The 16,893-nt window shown below is 39.7% G+C and overlaps 5 protein-coding genes and 3 non-coding genes across 10 annotated transcripts; 1 reads left to right on the top strand and 7 right to left on the bottom strand.

Annotated features, from left to right (window-relative positions):
• The first annotated feature begins 511 nt into the window (after positions 1 to 511).
• On the top strand, positions 512 to 2,862 carry LOC116936570 (ribose-phosphate pyrophosphokinase 1). Of its 2 annotated transcripts, XM_032943750.2 has the most exons (8): positions 512 to 669; positions 745 to 945; positions 1,008 to 1,191; positions 1,421 to 1,435; positions 1,891 to 2,114; positions 2,174 to 2,347; positions 2,415 to 2,574; positions 2,640 to 2,862. In XM_032943750.2, exons 1-8 carry the CDS (start codon positions 644 to 646, stop codon positions 2,730 to 2,732), a joined length of 1,077 nt encoding a protein of 358 aa, XP_032799641.1. In that variant the 5' UTR covers positions 512 to 643; the 3' UTR covers positions 2,733 to 2,862. The 2 variants fall into 2 exon arrangements, with proteins under 2 accessions (XP_032799641.1, XP_032799642.1); XM_032943751.2 differs by lacking the exon at positions 1,421 to 1,435.
• A 466-nt stretch (positions 2,863 to 3,328) lies between these two features.
• LOC116936567 (protein Red) lies at positions 3,329 to 5,728 on the bottom strand. 2 transcript variants are annotated; one of them, XM_032943745.2, is made up of 9 exons: positions 5,591 to 5,728; positions 5,495 to 5,525; positions 5,248 to 5,424; positions 5,022 to 5,183; positions 4,692 to 4,958; positions 4,066 to 4,624; positions 3,844 to 3,999; positions 3,526 to 3,776; positions 3,329 to 3,430 (listed from the first exon to the last, which is right to left on the bottom strand). In XM_032943745.2, exons 1-9 carry the CDS (start codon positions 5,598 to 5,600, stop codon positions 3,400 to 3,402), a joined length of 1,644 nt encoding a protein of 547 aa, XP_032799636.1. In that variant the 5' UTR covers positions 5,601 to 5,728; the 3' UTR covers positions 3,329 to 3,399. The 2 variants fall into 2 exon arrangements, with proteins under 2 accessions (XP_032799636.1, XP_032799638.1); XM_032943747.2 differs by lacking the exons at positions 5,495 to 5,525; positions 5,591 to 5,728 and having other exon boundaries at positions 5,022 to 5,185; positions 5,249 to 5,418.
• A 71-nt stretch (positions 5,729 to 5,799) lies between these two features.
• LOC116936564 (flocculation protein FLO11) lies at positions 5,800 to 10,950 on the bottom strand. Its single transcript, XM_032943739.2, has 7 exons — positions 10,769 to 10,950; positions 9,713 to 10,690; positions 8,198 to 9,619; positions 6,692 to 8,131; positions 6,371 to 6,629; positions 6,129 to 6,301; positions 5,800 to 6,045 (listed from the first exon to the last, which is right to left on the bottom strand). The coding sequence occupies exons 2-7, from the start codon at positions 10,667 to 10,669 to the stop codon at positions 5,959 to 5,961; spliced, it is 4,338 nt and encodes a 1,445-aa protein (XP_032799630.2). The 5' UTR covers positions 10,670 to 10,690; positions 10,769 to 10,950; the 3' UTR covers positions 5,800 to 5,958.
• A 258-nt stretch (positions 10,951 to 11,208) lies between these two features.
• LOC116936556 (mitochondrial RNA pseudouridine synthase Rpusd4) lies at positions 11,209 to 13,269 on the bottom strand. Its single transcript, XM_032943726.2, has 5 exons — positions 12,279 to 13,269; positions 12,063 to 12,218; positions 11,880 to 11,999; positions 11,669 to 11,817; positions 11,209 to 11,605 (listed from the first exon to the last, which is right to left on the bottom strand). The coding sequence occupies exons 1-5, from the start codon at positions 13,084 to 13,086 to the stop codon at positions 11,255 to 11,257; spliced, it is 1,584 nt and encodes a 527-aa protein (XP_032799617.1). The 5' UTR covers positions 13,087 to 13,269; the 3' UTR covers positions 11,209 to 11,254.
• Positions 13,270 to 13,502: 233 nt separating this feature from the next.
• Trnav-aac lies at positions 13,503 to 13,576 on the bottom strand. Its single transcript has one exon. It is a non-coding gene; the product is annotated as a tRNA-Val (tRNA).
• Positions 13,577 to 13,875: 299 nt separating this feature from the next.
• On the bottom strand, positions 13,876 to 13,949 carry Trnav-aac. Its single transcript has one exon. It is a non-coding gene; the product is annotated as a tRNA-Val (tRNA).
• Positions 13,950 to 14,208: 259 nt separating this feature from the next.
• Trnav-aac lies at positions 14,209 to 14,282 on the bottom strand. Its single transcript has one exon. It is a non-coding gene; the product is annotated as a tRNA-Val (tRNA).
• Positions 14,283 to 14,593: 311 nt separating this feature from the next.
• On the bottom strand, positions 14,594 to 16,296 carry LOC116936558. Its single transcript, XM_032943728.2, has 4 exons — positions 15,657 to 16,296; positions 15,523 to 15,589; positions 15,204 to 15,458; positions 14,594 to 15,125 (listed from the first exon to the last, which is right to left on the bottom strand). The coding sequence occupies exons 1-4, from the start codon at positions 15,735 to 15,737 to the stop codon at positions 15,010 to 15,012; spliced, it is 519 nt and encodes a 172-aa protein (XP_032799619.1). The 5' UTR covers positions 15,738 to 16,296; the 3' UTR covers positions 14,594 to 15,009.
• Positions 16,297 to 16,893: the final 597 nt, after the last annotated feature.

Here is a 16,893-nt window from a genome sequence, read left to right as displayed (position 1 = left end):
TTACATCAGTCTTGGGTACACGACCTTGGGCGGGCGATCTCCATATCTCCAATTTTGTTAGGTGCCGATGGTCAATGAACTGGACCAGACGAGTCGTCTGACTTTCTCTTATGTTACTAAGCTAGATAATAACCACGTGGTTCTCGCATGCCATCCCTTGTGTGCCTATTACGGAGTCGACTCTTCGTTTGGATTAATTAGGAATTAGGATTTTAGGAGAAAGGCATTATAAATTCGGCTTATGTGGCTAATTAAATTGTAGATAGTTATTACCTTCAAGAACTGTATAAAATTGAAACTTAAGGACCTTACATTGAAAGCTTGCAGAGTTGCAGCAGTGTAGCGGATCTAGTCTTCAATCGGATGCGAGATGCAACACTTAGAAGATAGGACATAGAAGCCATTTCGTTAGTTTACCTGTAAATAAAAGTGGTAAGTATGTCACGTACAATGGATGATTAGAAAATAAATATATTCACGTTGACTAAATACTCGTATGAGAAGCCACAAATCTTTGATAAAACTAGATCATAATTTGAGAATCGACACCGATTATATCAACAGCCTGCAGCCTCCTCAAGACTGGAGACATTTTAATATATTAGAGCCACCACTGATTGGTAAGCAGGCGAGTGGACTCTCAATGCCAGGACGTGCGGACACGAATCGGTATTTAATCAATACAATTGAATAATTTAGAAATTACACGTCTTTAGTTCCTCCTTTGTTTCTTTATTTTTGAAGAGCCCGGTGTCTGTTGAAAAATAAGCTCACCGCCCAGTTCTCTCCCAAATTTTCTGTCGGTAAATATCTCGGCAGAAAAATGCCCAACATCAAGGTCTTCAGCGGCTCATCTCACCCAGATTTGGCTCAAAAAGTGGTCGACCGTTTGGGTATTGAACTTGGCCGAGTCGTGGCAAAGAAGTTCTCTAATCTCGAAACCAAGTAACTTTCCTTCTTATTAAACCCTGGTCTTCATTGTTAGTTACTGTCATTCTTCCCATTAGTGTTGAGATTGGAGAATCTGTACGAGGAGAAGATGTCTACATTGTCCAGAGTGGATCTGGAGAAATTAATGACAATCTCATGGAACTACTCATCATGATCAATGCCTGTAAAATTGCATCAGCTTCTAGAGTCACTGCTGTCATCCCATGTTTTCCTTATGCCAGACAGGACAAAAAAGACAAGGTGAGATCTAGAATTTAAAACTTGTCGAAAACGTAAGTTTAGATCCTGGCGTCTTTGGATTGCCCTGCTGCTCAGTTGATACATTACGGGTAGATCTTATTTAAATATTCAAATAACCTTTGTGTTGATCCCATTAACAAACTTTTCAGTCCCCCCTTATCTGTTAGTGTTGTTGAATAAGTTGTCCTGCGCCAGTTTGCTGATAGCTCATTTGTTGCCAATTTTTCAGGGAGTGCAACACACGGTAAGTGCTCCCCTTTTGGTTTGAACAAAAATAGCTGTCCTGTGTAGTTGCCTGAAATCTGCGCACCGCCTCCTTCCTATCACCTGTCCAAAAAAATACGATCCTTCAAAGCCCTCAAAAAAAGCGTACAGTATCAGCCCTGGCTGCGATTATGGTCACTTCAAGATCCGGTGGCGATTTGTGCAACCGATGGGATTTCTGGTGTCGATGCTTCATAGGGGAATTTATTAGTAAAAGGTTGTACTCCTTCTTTCTGAATCTTTGTCGTTTCACAAATCGCCAACGCGCAACAGCTTTGCGTATTATGGGTATAATAATTTCACGAAGGTCAGTGCCTGTTCCGTAAAACTTAAATAGTTGCTAGTTGGAGATGTACGTAAAAAAGGTTTCTTTCCATAGTGTTTATGTCTTTTTCTCTTTTAATCTTTGAATGAATCACTTATTCTGGAGAACAGAGTCGAGCCCCCATCTCAGCCAAGCTGGTGGCTAACATGTTAAGTGTAGCTGGAGCAGATCATATCATTACAATGGATTTACATGCGTCTCAAATTCAAGGATTCTTTGATATCCCGGTTGATAATCTTTATGCCGAGCCCGCCGTATTGAAGTGGATCAAAGAGAACATTCCCGAATGGCGCAACTGTATTATAGTCTCGCCCGATGCGGGTGGTGCTAAAAGGTACAGTTGGAAATAGGAATTATGTTTTTTAACATCCTCGCAACATATTTTTGAAACAGGGTCACATCGATTGCCGATCGACTCAATGTTGATTTTGCCTTGATTCACAAAGAGCGAAAGAAAGCCAATGAAGTAGCAGCTATGGTGCTTGTCGGTGATGTCAAGGATCGTGTTGCCATATTGGTCGACGATATGGCCGACACTTGTGGCACAATCTGCCACGCCGCAGACAAGTAATTTATACTTCTCTCTTTAAAAAAAATTAATTGTTTTACCCATTCTGTTTTGGTTTTTTTACAGGTTACTTGAAGCAGGTGCTACGAAAGTATATGCCATTTTAACACATGGCATTTTCTCAGGCCCTGCCATATCTCGCATCAACAACGCCTGTTTCGAGGCGGTAGTGGTCACTAATTCTATACCTCAAGATAGACACATGAAAGAGTGCTCCAAAATACAGGTTAATGCCCTTACTGGATTTAGTTGTATGTTCTATTGCTTACTGCTTATTTCCTGATATGCTAGGTGATAGACGTCTCGATGATGTTTGCTGAGGCCGTACGACGCACCCACAATGGCGAATCGGTGTCCTACCTTTTCTCCAACGTCCCATACTAAAAACAAAATAGTACAATTAGCACACCGAACTTGAATCACTACATGATTTGTCGCTGTGGCCACCCTCTCTGGCACCACCCTCCTTTCTTCCCTTTTTGCAGTTTAGATACATTCCACACATTCAATCATACTTTCTCTTTATTTTTTATTTTTTCTTTCTCACTTTCTTAAGTGTGGTGACCGCGATATGCTATCTATCCGATGACTTTCGAGATGAAAATGGAAACCCTTACCATACAGCCTTTTCCCTCTTTCCATCCATTTGGCCTGTTGCGATGAGTGCAGCCCCAATCTTCTTGTTAAAAAAAAATTAAGACAGACTTGTGCCATAGTAGTCACATACCACTTCAGACATTCGTCGGTGTGCATTGTGGCTTTTTGCATTTTCATTTTTCCCTTTTCGATTTGGTCAGTCTTAAAACGGCATTTTAGCAGGTTTTAGATAGACCACTATTTCTCACTTTCTGTCCTGTTAAAAATCGTTGGCCAATATCATTTCTATTTAGAGAAAAGTGGCAAAATTTGACTGATCTGGAATTGTTTCACTGCACTTGTGATGAAATATATATGAAGCTAGTGAGGGTATCAAAACAATCTTTCATTCACGTTGTGTAGTTAAGCAGGCGAAATTATTAACTTTTGACGGTCAATACGAGGACAAATAAAATCAATTGCGACGAACAGACTTCTCGGGTTTGCTGAAAATAAAAAGTAAATAAATAAATTTACGAACATCTTCAATAATAATAATAAAAAACAAAACACGTTAGGTATCAAACTCAACACCACTTACTGTGTTTCACCAGAAGGACCTCCTTTACGTTTATGCAAAATAGACTGGATCTTTTGCCACTCCCGGTCCAGTTCGGCTTTCTCTGTTTTATCTGTCTTGACGACAGTCTTGTTGCGTGTTTTGCGTCCATCAGCCATTTTAATGCCATACTGATAGGCGGCTTTAGGAAGGGCTTCTTTCTTGTTCATGTAATCGCCATATTCTTCCGCTGTGTCGAAATCCCATCGACCGACTGGCCCTTTTTTATTTCCCTAGTAAAAACCAAAACATCCTTTTAACTTGATCGCTCTCGGAAAAATGCAAAAATATGTTTCATACCAAATCCATTTTTGAGTAATCGGCTTCGTCATCGGAATCTTCCAGGGCGTCGTTCATTTCCTCAAATCCAGGATAGCATTCAGCGTATCCTTCTGGTTCAGCGGACAGCTTCGAAAGCATCTTATCCGCCTTCTTGGTAGAAGCTCCTTCTCGTTTCTGGCAAAATAACAATGGCAAATGTAATACGAGATATTTAATCTTCAACCACATCTTTCAAGTTACATCAGCCGCTCCAGGTTTCAGAAGGGCACCCAGGGTCCGTTCTGCTTCTAAGACAGTAGCACTTTTCGTGGCATCCAATGCCTTATCTCGATCAAGATCTCCTTCGATATCTTTTCGGGATTTGTCCTCAAAGTACTCACGTTTATCGCCTCGCCGTTCTTTGTCTCTTGACCTACTAGACAAAGATTTTTCCCTAGTAGGTGCCACGTATGTCCCGATGTTGCTATAGATATTGTCTTCTACTATTGCCGATTTGTTGACTTTTAGTCCTGGGATTAGTTGTGGCGGTGGCATTTCTTTGTTTTCTTTGGTTTTCTTGATTTTTTTGCCGATTTTTCCTTGCCGTAGGTAAGATAAAATCTGCGTCAATTTATTAATTACAATGTCATTCGTAGACAAAGTGGCCAAGGATTCCAGCCCAGGACAATCGGCTTTGCTTCGTAACACGGTCGTGGGGATATCTGATTCAGCATTTTCATCTTCCAACTCAATAAGATAGGCCATTCTTCCGGGAAGAAAATGTTCATTCCTTTCTGGTGGCTTTGATCGGAATACAGCCCTGTAGCACAGAAACCATAAATCCAAACGCTTAGACGAGATCTTTTTTTAAGATAAATGATTTATACCTGAATATATTTTTCCCAATTATTGTTTTAAACTGGATTTCATCTTCTCCTTCTTTCTTTTTCTCAACTTCCTTTTCGCCCTTCTCCCCTTCCACAGCTTGTTCCAACTGTTCGTCATCTTCTTCTTCAAATTGTTCAATTTCACTACGTACTTTTTGAAGTAGGGCATAATCAAGACCCTTCACCAAGTGAGTGTGTTCCATATCACCACCCAAAAACTTTGACTCTTGAATCATTTGCTTTCTTCTTTCAGCGGCATCCATTGTTCTGAACAGAAAAATGCACTGGTTATTTGATTGTTATTGCTTTATGAAGCCATGATTGTCCTACGATTTAATATCTGGGGCAACCGCACGGTATGCTCCAAGTGTGGCTAAAGCGTCAGGTCCAGATGTTTCGCCTCCATCGCGCCTTTCTTTGGCACGGTCGCGATATTTCTTGGCAAGCTCAGCAAGAATTTCTTCTTCTTCTTTTTTCTCTTTCAAATATTCACTAAAATAATTTAAATGTATTTGGTATCAACATATCAACATATTTGTAACAATTGACAGACTACCTTTTTTTTGCTCTTTTCTGGTCACTTTTGCCATGAGACGTTTTCCGCACACTTGAACTGTCACCTCTAACAGAACCCATACCCAAGTTACTTGAAGCACCTGACAATCCTGAACCAAATCCAGCCCGTGGTGTCATCATCAGCTTTCTGAAATCATCATTGGTCAACCTAGAGGATCTGTAATTTAAACCAACAATTGCATGATACAAGATCTATTTGTAGAAACTATTTGGGGATAATCTCTTACGCTTCCCCCGGTCCTGAATCCTGTCCATCTCCTGAAAAAACAGACAATATGTTTGTAAATGTTTTCAAGAAAAATAAAGATAATGAACTTTCTTACTTTCAGGCATTCTAGCTGGCCAACAAAATATTAAATGCAGCCAATTGAACTTTTGTGAATACAAGAATGTTTGCCGACAAGCTCTGAACGAAAATGCAACAACAGCACTTACGTCGTCTGCTAGGCAACTAAGTAACTAAACAGTAAATCAAAGTTGTACCAGTCACCAAATGTAAAGAAAAGAAATTTAAAAAACAATGGAAAATGAATTTCCGTTTCCGAGCATTTGCCAGTGTATTATTGACACCAGCATTTACTGTATTCTTTGTCATCGGAATTTCAACAAAAACAGGAAAATCAAACCAAATCATGTATTATTCAAATTCCACTACTTTTAAAGTAGATTATCTTCACACTGAAACGTGTCTTCACATTTGCGGCTGACTTTTACTTAGGGCCTCTAGATTGGGGAGCCGGCAATAAGCAACTTCTCCGTTCAGAGATCCACCAACAATCTAAAATAAACATCAAAATTTACGGAAATAATTACAACCCGTAAACCAAGATAAACAAAACGAAAAGAAAACAAAACCATTACCCTTTCCCCGACGACCTTCATACATGTGAGTGTTTTCAAAACATGTCCTGGCAAGGCAAAAAGACGAGAAGGCGGTTTCTGCGTAGTATCTAGCACACGAATGACTCCATCCATGCAGCCTAAAACAAGGAATCGTTTGCCATCATAAAACGAGCCCACGGCAGCAGAAGGCACTTTACAGAGAGGAAAAAATTGTAGATGAAGTACGTTAACAAAACCAATAGACGTTACGAGAAACTTACGTGTATCCGTTTGACAAAGAGGCTTATCGCTATTTATATCAAATTTGAACACGTTTTTGTTGGCGTCACAACAGAAGACAAGATTTGCAGCAGTCGAAATGGAGTAAAAGGAACTGCTGGGAATGTTGGAAGTAAGTGTGAAGAGTGCTTCTTCCGTTTCCAGATCATAGATAACAGGATCCATTCGCCTTGCTGCCACAATAATTGCTATTTTGCCACGAACAACTAATATCTTCATGAAAATTACTTCGGCATTTGCCTGAGCAACACAAAAATGATGAATCTTTGCAATTAGAAAGTGTTTAAAGCGATTACCCTTACTTTGAACTTGTTTGCTCTCAGCGCGTTGAGTTTGGGAGTGTAGGTGTAAATAGTTCCTTCGGTAGTACCAACATAGAGCTTCGATTGCAGTTTGTGAGCGACTACACACGTCAACGGAAAGTCGCAAAATTTCTCGTGAAGCAGGGCACCACTGTCTAGAGAAAACTGTCGTATATGGGCATCTTCGCTACCCGTGATCAAAGTCAGATGATTAAGATATTCTGTTGTATATCTGATGGTTTTCAGCACTTCACTTGGTGTATTCAATGAGGCCGCATACAGCCATGTGACTGGCTTTGTGTGGCCAAGTATCCGCATTGATAACGAATTCGTCATAAGGTCGTAGATATGCACCGTCCCATCTTCCGAAGCTGTGAACGCGCATGGGCCGCAAATAAACACGCACCTTACGGACGATTGATGCGATCGTAATAAAACAAAATTGCATGAATCTGGAGAGGAAGATGCGTTGAGAGACGGCGGAGGTGCGATCTCGGCAGGAACAGGGCAACTTGTAGCTTTCTCTATAGGGATCGGGTGGGTTGCAGCAAGGTCAATCACTTGATTGGATCCAGCCGGACGAGGTGTTTTGGCATTCGTTCCAGCGCTCTGGGTATTGACAGGAGCAGGTTTTGGTGTAGTTTTCTGGTTAGTGGAATCTTCACGTCGTGAATATGTGCGAACAGCTTCAGCGGGACGCGAGATAGTGACATAGGTTTCTTTTTCCACCGCCTGAGAAGTTTTAGGTGCACTTTTGTCCACGACGGTTTTCTCATGAATGCTCGTTAGCTTTTTAGGCTCCATTGCTTTAACAGCAGACGAAGGCACGTTGTGAGATTTTGTCATAGATGATTCATTTGATGAGGTTTGAGACTCTGCGGCAACCGATATCTCGGAAGTTGTTGCCTTTTTTGATTGACCGCCATGGGCGAGTGGCGACGCTGCTTTTTTTTCAGAATTAGGTTCTACTGATTGCGCAATAACGGCAGAAATAGTAGAGGAAATCTGGTTGACTTGACCAACAGACAAAGTTTGCAATGGACCTGGAGTATGGTTTGACTGAATTGGATGTATAAGAAGCGAGTTTGCCGGCAACTGATCCAGCTTCTCAACAGCTTGGGCACAGGTAGCATTTCGTGATGGAGAATTAGTCGGCGTGCCCTTTTTTTTCGGTTGTTTTGAATCATCACCGGTTATTCTTTTCCGTTTGTTTCCTAGCGAAGTAATGGCACTAACTGGAGGAGCTGGATCTAATGGAACAGCAAGTTCCACGTCACCTAGATTCACCTGCACCCCATTCTCTTCCAGCTGGTGCATTAGACTCAGTAACTGAATGGAGGCTACAGTAGGAGTTGCCTGGATGGTTGATGTGTCATCATTGGTTGCTTTGTCTTCCACAACCTTGTGCTCATCTTTAGCTATTTCCGGGACGGGAGGTGCCTGAGGAAAACGATAAATGTTTAATCGAACTGTTTAATTTCAATAAAAAATAGAATAGAATGTTACCTTAATCGCCGCTTTTACGGATTCTAAGGGCACAGATGAGCTGTCATCGTCAAAAGTATTTGAACACAGTGCCGAGCGTAAAAGATCAAATTGTTTTTGTTTGAGGGCAAGCACCTTATCAGTTAGAGCTTTACGTTCCAACTGGAGCTCTTCAATTGTTCGATCAATCAAAGCGATTCTATTTTTTCCTTCTTGTTCCTCAGCTTGCAAATCTACCAAGAGAAAGTTGAGAGCACTTTTCGTCCGGCCCGACTGGGGTCCTTTTTCCAATGATTCTGCTCGCTCCAGGGCCGATGCCACCATTTCCGTCTTGTCTGATTCCCCAGCTTCCGCCGTATTTTCCGAGGTACTCTGCGCTTCTCTCCAGTGGATCATCAATTCGGCATTCGTTTTCACAGGAGATGTCGTTGGTGATTTTTTCTTATTTTTCTTTTGTTTTTTCGAATTTGGTTTCTCTTGGCCACCCTTTTTCTTCATCTCTCGTCTTTCCTTCCTTTTTTTGTTTTTGCTTGGTTTCTCTAGGAAACTTTTCTTCCCCGCCGAAACGGTTGTAGTAATACACGGAGGGATACTGGTGGAGGCTGAGCTTGGCCTGTTTTTAGTTGACTGCGGATGCACTGGAGCAATCATGGTAGAAGGAGGGTTACAGCGAGAGACAGGAGAAGCATTTACTGGAACGGGACAGGGTGCTTGACTCACTGTAGTGGTTTCCGTTACAACACTTGTTTGCACCGGTACTTCCGGTACAGGGACAACTTCCGTAGATGCTACAGTTGATCTTGAAGACGCCATAAGAGGGGAAGCGGGCGTACGGTCTGCCCCAGCTAAATTATTATTATTACGATAGCTAGGACTTTCAACCCGACCGAATACCGGTGCTTTTTTATCTTGCTGGATAGAGACGGGATTTTCGGCAGGTAAACGTGTAAGTGGAGATGGCGAAGCATCTGGTGATGACTTATCATCCAGATCCAAGTCTATGCACAAGGGGGGCTCTTTTGGTGGTGGTTCTAAGACTTGAATGTCTTCATCTTCGGAATCTGGTCTTTTCGACGTTGATGCGGGCGTAACAGATTCTTCGTCACCTCGTGAAAGTAATTCCTTAAATTCGTCAACAAGTTCTTCTGACAGTATGACATTGGTTTCTGTTCTCGAAGAAAATTCCAATTCGTTTGAGCTCACTCGAAAACGTAATGATGATAATTGCCGAGCTCTTGCAGTTTGGTTTTCCTGTACTAGGTGATTAAGCATGTATTGCGAGATAATGGCTCGTGGCTGTTCCACCAATTGCCTTCGCTGATGATTGTCCATAGATCTGATGTACTTATTTAGCTGATCCTTGGGGATGGTAGTCAATGGCTCATTTTCCTGTGCCGGCACATCACTACCCGAGATCGTAGCTGCGTTGGCGACCCTTGACGTCTAAGACAACGAATATAAAGCAAATTTCAAACAGCATAGTGATATTTCTCTTCCCCCAAATTAATGTACGAAAGTAAAAAGAAACACTGTTACCTGGTCAGTACAAATGGGATTTCCGCTACTTGTATTCTGAATGAAGCCAATGCCTTCCAGCGGGTTGCTAGATGCATCGTTGTTTACTGCTGAATTTGATGTTGAGCTTGATTGCGATGTGCGTCGGTGACATCCTGCCGGGAGTCTGATTGCATGCCGGGTAGTAGGAGAAGGTAAAGTTTCCACGGTTGGTACACGAGACTCCCGCACTTTTTGGGGTGAAGATGGTAAAAGAGGTTCGGCCGATGTAGACGAATTCATCTTCGCAGGAACTTGATCTTTTGCTGCAGCAAATTTTTCAAGGGAAGCCTTTACTTTATTTCTCAAATCGTCATTAGGAGGCATGAAGCTGGTTGATTTTGCAGGTACACTTTGCTTCTCAGCTGTAGACACTGGGACTCTAGGACTTTGATTACTGCTATCTTGTTGTGATTCACTACTTGGTATTCTACTCCTACCGGCAGCAGATCTGTCGGTGACTTTACTTCTCATACTCTGAACATTTTGCTTATCTTTTGCAGAGATTGGCTGTTTATTGTGTGATGATGAAGTTTCACGAGGGGTTGCTAGATCTCTTGACCCACTGTGGCTGCCACTAGTTAATTCATTAAGTGGTGTGTGGTTCAAATGTGCCAAGCTACGTTCTGCAAAATGGTTAGGTGCATTAAATGAATTTGGAAATCTGTGCTGAAAATTATCAAAATCTCCCGTTCTTGGAAGACGATCTTCATTGAAGTAACCTCCTCTATACTGAGTTGATGGCCAGACCTGATGCAAGTTAGAACTATGTTGCCATGCATTAAACCCATTTGTTGGACGAAAATTCCAGTTATCCCAGCCACTTCTAAGATCTGGTATAGATGTATTTTGATTGTAATAAGGCTGTTGGCGTTCTGGCCATCTTGGGTCAGCACCAGGCCTACTGACCGTTACTTTGCGCCCGCGAGATCCTGACATAACGTCTCTCTGTTCACCATCCTGTAGAAAAGATATTGTAAACATAGTTTTTTATTAGCACGTTGTTTTTTACATCTATCGGTAATGCATTCATATTACAGAAATATGGAACGTTTTTTTAGTCAACTGTCCAACAAATTTGACAATTACTGGATTGTTTTGTGTTTATAACTTTCAGACAGGAATAAAAAAAACAGTATTCGATGCAGAATGGGGTGTTCGCGTATTATAATGTACGGTTTTCAGTATTCTTCTGCTCGTCTATAAAAAACCATTCTTTCTTCCCACCAAAACAAGACGTTGCCAATTCACAATATAACATTTTGTAATTTCCATATGTTTATAGTTTTTTTGTTTGAGGCTTTTGGCAATCACAATTCCCTTTAATAACAACAATTTAGCGCTCAGTAAAATACAAACCACCTCAAAAATCTTTGCACTGTTGCTGTCACGTAAATCGAAAACGGCGTACCTCGTGGCGGAAAATGCTTCAGTAAACAGCATACACAATTATAGATGAAGAGACAAAACATACAAAATAGGAAATCATTCTTTTATTGCTACTTAAACGGACAAATGATTGTATCATTCTGTTTTCGGCTTGAATAGTTTTAGTTTCTTCATCGTATATCGGAAAAATTGGGGTAGCGGAGAGTTAATACAAAGTTCTTTTCCTTCTTCGCCAAATCCCGGAATAACAATGGAAGCTGCATGAAGATGCATGGGAATATTTCTAACTTTTGACTGTTTGACAGCTAAAAGATCCAGCATAGTTTGCGGTAGCTTTTGGGGGGCGTACTTGTCGTCATGTGAATACTTATGATCACCTAATATGGGGCAGTTAAGGCCTTCACTTAAATGAACTCGCAGTTGATGTCGGACTCCAGTTTCAGGTTCTAACTCCACAAAGGCGGCGCCTACAGAGGATTTTTTCACCTTTACACAAGATGGGAAATTCTGTAAATTAAAAATCTTCCATATGAAACTATATGTATATACCTTAAAGTGGGTGACGGCGTGAAACGATTTTCCTTTAGCGTTATACTTGCTACTTGCTACGGAATCTTTGCTGTGAACTTTAACTGGTCTGAGTGTCATGCGCTGTCTTTCACCCATACTTTTTTCTGTAAGGGGAATACTAATGGTCCCTAAAGAGAAAAAAGGGACGCTGAAATCGAGTAACACAAAGAGGTGGCAAGGCAACACGTACCTTCTCTGATATGAGGAATTCCTTTCGTGATGGCTACGTATTTTTTCTTTATTTGTTGATCGAAAAAGAGTTTGTTCAGCTTGTTAGCAACGACTTGATTGGAAGCTAAAAGCAAAACCCCTTAAAGTAACACGAAAGCAAGTTAATTGGAAAATTCTAAACATGTTTTGGTTGTATTATTACCAGTTGTATCACGGTCAAGCCTATGGACAGTGTATAATTTTTCTACGCGCAAAACTCGACTTAGTGCTGGAAGCAGATTAGCGAGAACAATTGTTGAATTTCCATCAGCATCTGTCGATACCAGTCCGTATGGTTTGTCTAATGCAACAATCCCATCTATGGAGAGGCCGTGAAAATGTCAAATTTGTGTGTACCGAAATACTCTAATCAAATTACCTTTATTGTAAATAATGGATTTTTTCAATAGGAAAACAATATCATCATTTGGCATTTTAAATAAATTGGGAAGCATTTCTTCATATATTTTTTTGGTGCTTTTATCATCATTGTTTGTTGAGTCATCAGTTTTACTGTTCAAACTCAAAACATGTTTGCCTTGAAGTGATTTCAGGTAGGTATAGGCTGATACTTTCCCTAGTGGTGCTTGTGGTGCACTTGTGGTACTTTTCTTTCCAAAATACTGATCATCAACTTCATTTTCGTCAAATTCAAGCTCAGAGGCAGAAGGTGCAGAAAGAACTTCATTTGCCTTTTCTGTTTCAGCTGAAGAGGGATAAAAATATTCCTGGTCAACAGGATTTGTGTCAATTGGAACATCTGATGCTTGAAATTTAGGGTTTTCTGTTGTGGGATATGGAGTTTCCTTTGTAGACAATTTGCCTCCAAAAAACTGATAATCAATAAAGTTGAAGGAATCTGGTTCTTTAGAAATGTTGAGGTCTTTGTGTTCAATTGGTGGATTATCCAGATCTAACCTTACATGCCCAAAGCTGGTTATTCTTACAATTTCAGAATCTTCCTTCCTTGATTCCTTTTGTTTATTAACAACATGGTGCTTCAAATCTCCAGTTTGTTTTGTTTGATCAACTATTATTGACCCTTCACTGTCCCAGAAAGCTTGTTCATTGCTCTGGGAAACTTGAGAGCTTGTAAAAAGGGACTGAAGTCTGTAGGCTGAACTTGCCTTACTATTCCACCGAATCGGAGCTATAGTTAAGAGAATGCGAGCTGCATTAAGAGTCATGATGTGAAAACAAAGTAAACTTCAAAACACTCCTTTAAATGAGAATGATATTACTATTATTATTTTTTCCCTTCTTGTTCGATAACAACTCAATCAGCTGAGGAAGAAATAACTTCACTTCGTTCGCTTCGATTACAGCATGGACTACACACTACAGGCAACAGGCACGAGTTCTTAGCAGACGGAAAAACCAAAAAGAAACAAAATTTAATGCCATCTATTGGACAATACCGCTAGCACTCCGAGAGGGTTACTATCGTTGTAATAGGCATTATAGCATTTAGACTTCCAAAACACGTCATTGGCTAAATGAATTTCCAGTTTGACATTTACTTTAAAGAATTAAAATAAAATGGGTTCTCACTCACACATTTTTCTCACCAACTTGTACAAAGTTTATTGAAAAGTAAAAGAATTGTTCTCATCCAGGTTCGAACTGGAGACCTTCAGTGTGTTAGACTGATGTGATAACCAACTACACCATGAGAACATATTAAATGACCCTTCAATAAAGTAGAGAATGTGCAATTGCGATTGGCTTGCCTCCCCGTCTGGCTTATCAATTCCATTGAGTAAAATTTATGACTGAGTTCAATTTCTACACAACAACTACAGCTTATTTGAGAAGCAATTAGACAAAATTGTGTTTTAGATAGTAACACTCCAGATTATTCCAAAGAAAATATTTTCTCAAGGCCTAAGAAGTCAGAAGCCCAAAGCCTTTAAATGAAACTTGTCAGTTTACCAGTGTATTTTATGAAGTGATTCCAAACGCTACAATAAAAGAATTGTTCTCATCCAGGTTCGAACTGGAGACCTTCAGTGTGTTAGACTGATGTGATAACCAACTACACCATGAGAACTTGATATATATTGACCAATATATGGTCATATGAAGGAAAAATAAGAAATGTAGTTGCAAAAATTGTGAGAGCTCTAGCAGAAACAGAACTATATCAAATATCTGTTAGACGAATCTATGTTTGTTGTTCACAGGACAACAAATTAGTTTGAGTTAACAAAATATCGTATTGATATTTATGTTTTTGCCACAAAAGAAAAAAAAAATCCTGTCGTAAACATTGCAATTAAATCTGACTAATCCTGAAGTTTAAAACTGGTTGTTCTCATCCAGGTTCGAACTGGAGACCTTCAGTGTGTTAGACTGATGTGATAACCAACTACACCATGAGAACTGTGAACTGGAGAAGCTTCCATGAAAATTATATATCCAGGAATGGCAAAATGAGCATGCGCAAAAAAGGTTTAATATGTTTTGACATCACATTCTAGACAATATAATATTACACTATACAGTCTCGTTCGAACTCCCATCCCCAATTGAAAACGTAAAATTTAACTCCTGTACGCACCTCTACAGAGTTAAGGCAAATAAGCGGATTTTTCGTTTTAAAAATATTTCTTCGAAAAACGGAATAACGCAAATGTGTTATAGTCACTCGTAAAATCGTTTGTTGCAGGTGCACAAAAACGTGATTTCACTCCATTTGGCAACCCATGGAATTGTATTAAAAAAAGGAGGGAGTACACTATAATGTTTACATATAAGTGATAGTGGTTAAACGAACGAAGGGGTGTTCCATAATTTAGATGGATAATTTTTTTAATAAATGGACAATAAATGCTTTTAGCCTTTGCAGTCGTGCACACCTTGATATAAATTACACGTGAATTTAAACGATTTCGAGTGAGACAATCGTGGTAATCATAGACTATAGGTCTACGGGAAAACATTTAAAAAAATAGTAATACTTAGCCATCAAGGACGTAAATCGCCGCTGAGTTCTTGACTACATCGACAGTGCATAAAATAAATAACGAAATTTTGTTATTAAATCATATAATATTAGATCGGATTCCTGTCTGGTTGGAGGGAATGACTTGTGAGTCGACGGTTCGTCATTAAGGATACTTTATGTAACTGATGGAGGCAGCATCTTCCTCAAAAGGCTGCCTTTTCTTTTCCACCAGGTGATGGTAGTAATTGAAGACGACCAACCAGTTATACAGAAAAAGGGCTGCATTGAGTCAATTAGACCACATTAAATGATTAACTAGATTTGACTCTTCATCAAATGCACTCTTTAATTAACTACCTGCTCCAATAACCGAAGCTACTGAAACGACTGCCACTTCAAGACCAGCTAATCCGACCAACATGAAGCCAAAGATGATGACTGCATGACCTCCAGTTTGAATGACGATCCATCCAACGTAACCCATTCCACCAAGAATCAAAATGGCGCACATGAAGAGCCAAGGCATGAGAAACGACGCTTTACTATCCTTTGTGGCAGAGATGAGAACCAGGATCGTGCTTAACATGGCTAATACCACCATCGTGATTAAATCTATATAGAGCCAATCGAATATTTATTCCAGCTGTTAAAGCAATAGTCACCAATAAAAAAATACCTGTAGAGGAAAATAATCCTGTGTACTCTGATATTCCAAAGTACGTGAGCACTAGAACCTCAATAAGCTGTTACGTAATAGACAGTAGTAGGTTTAATAAGAACGAATTGGTAAAATTCTTTAGTGGATCTTACCAAATAAACATTGGCAATGACTTTCGTACCCGTTTGCAGCGAAAAGGCACAGCAACAAAATCGGTTCAATTTACAGCACATGACGATTGTGTGTTCACGACAATGGACGTATGAATTGTGACGCTCGGATGATTAAACAGAAGCCTGTGATTACAAAAGGCTTGATCGCTACGAAGTAGTCACTGGGTCACAAAACAATCTGGCAATCAATGCGGTCGCCGATGGAAGACTGGAGAACACGTTTAGCCTAATTCTGTTACGATCTCGATTTGCAAACAGGTTTGACCTTGTCTAAGTTAACTTTCATTTTGCCGAATCCCAAAACCCGTCAATAAAGAAACAGGTATGAATATGTTAAACCAGTTACTGATGACGTCTCCTGCTAACATTCTGGAGCTGCATTTTGACAGGATTACAGTACATATGTGTATAAAGATTGGCAAATTTGTACTTTCACCTTTCAAGATACAGAAAAAATCTTTTTACATTCCATCGTTTTTTACTTCAGAGCCATTGAAATGAACGATGGATGATTGCATAGGTATTATTACACTAAGAAGAACAAAAAATCTGGTTTAGAGTCGAAAACAGAGATCGTGTTGCTGCTGTGTGTGTGTGTGTCACCATGAAGTAGGATTGTAAGCAATCGGTGGAATCAATCGGTGGAAAGATGAAATTCTTCCACTATTTTGCGTATTTTTAAAATTAAATACTAATTCTCACAATTTTAAATAATTAAATGTAACAATTGAATGGGCAATTGAAACACTTTGCTTATATTCGCTGTCTGCGAGTGGTTGCATTTTTTTGCAAGTATTTGACGTAATTCATTTCAAAAAATGTAAATCAACATATTAACACAACTATAATACTTGTATTAGCTTTTGGGGTTTATTTGAAAAAGCATGTTGCTTAATGTTTTTTTTTATTTAATTATTTTAATCTTTTAAACTAAATTACGATATACCATAAGCATATGTTAAAAATCTGTAAATTGCATTGTACCTAATGGTAAAATTTGATCACACTAGCAGTTGTGGCTGCTGAGATATCGTGATTTTGATTTTATGTGGGTATAAAGAAGCTTCCTTATGGGAAAACCCACGTTGCAATTGCCCCGACACACCGTTTCAAATGCCCTGCTACCATGGCAATTAAAACACTCGAAGCGACCTCAGTTTTTTACAATTTACTACTATTAAACTTAATTTTTCCTCATAAAAAAAACTGTTTAGTA

This window comes from Daphnia magna, linkage group LG1 (genome assembly GCF_020631705.1).
Source record: "Daphnia magna isolate NIES linkage group LG1, ASM2063170v1.1, whole genome shotgun sequence".
NCBI classification, from domain to species: domain Eukaryota; kingdom Metazoa; phylum Arthropoda; class Branchiopoda; order Diplostraca; family Daphniidae; genus Daphnia; species Daphnia magna.
The sequence above is the reverse complement of the archived record's forward strand: the minus strand, read 5'-3'. Positions and strand labels throughout refer to the sequence as shown.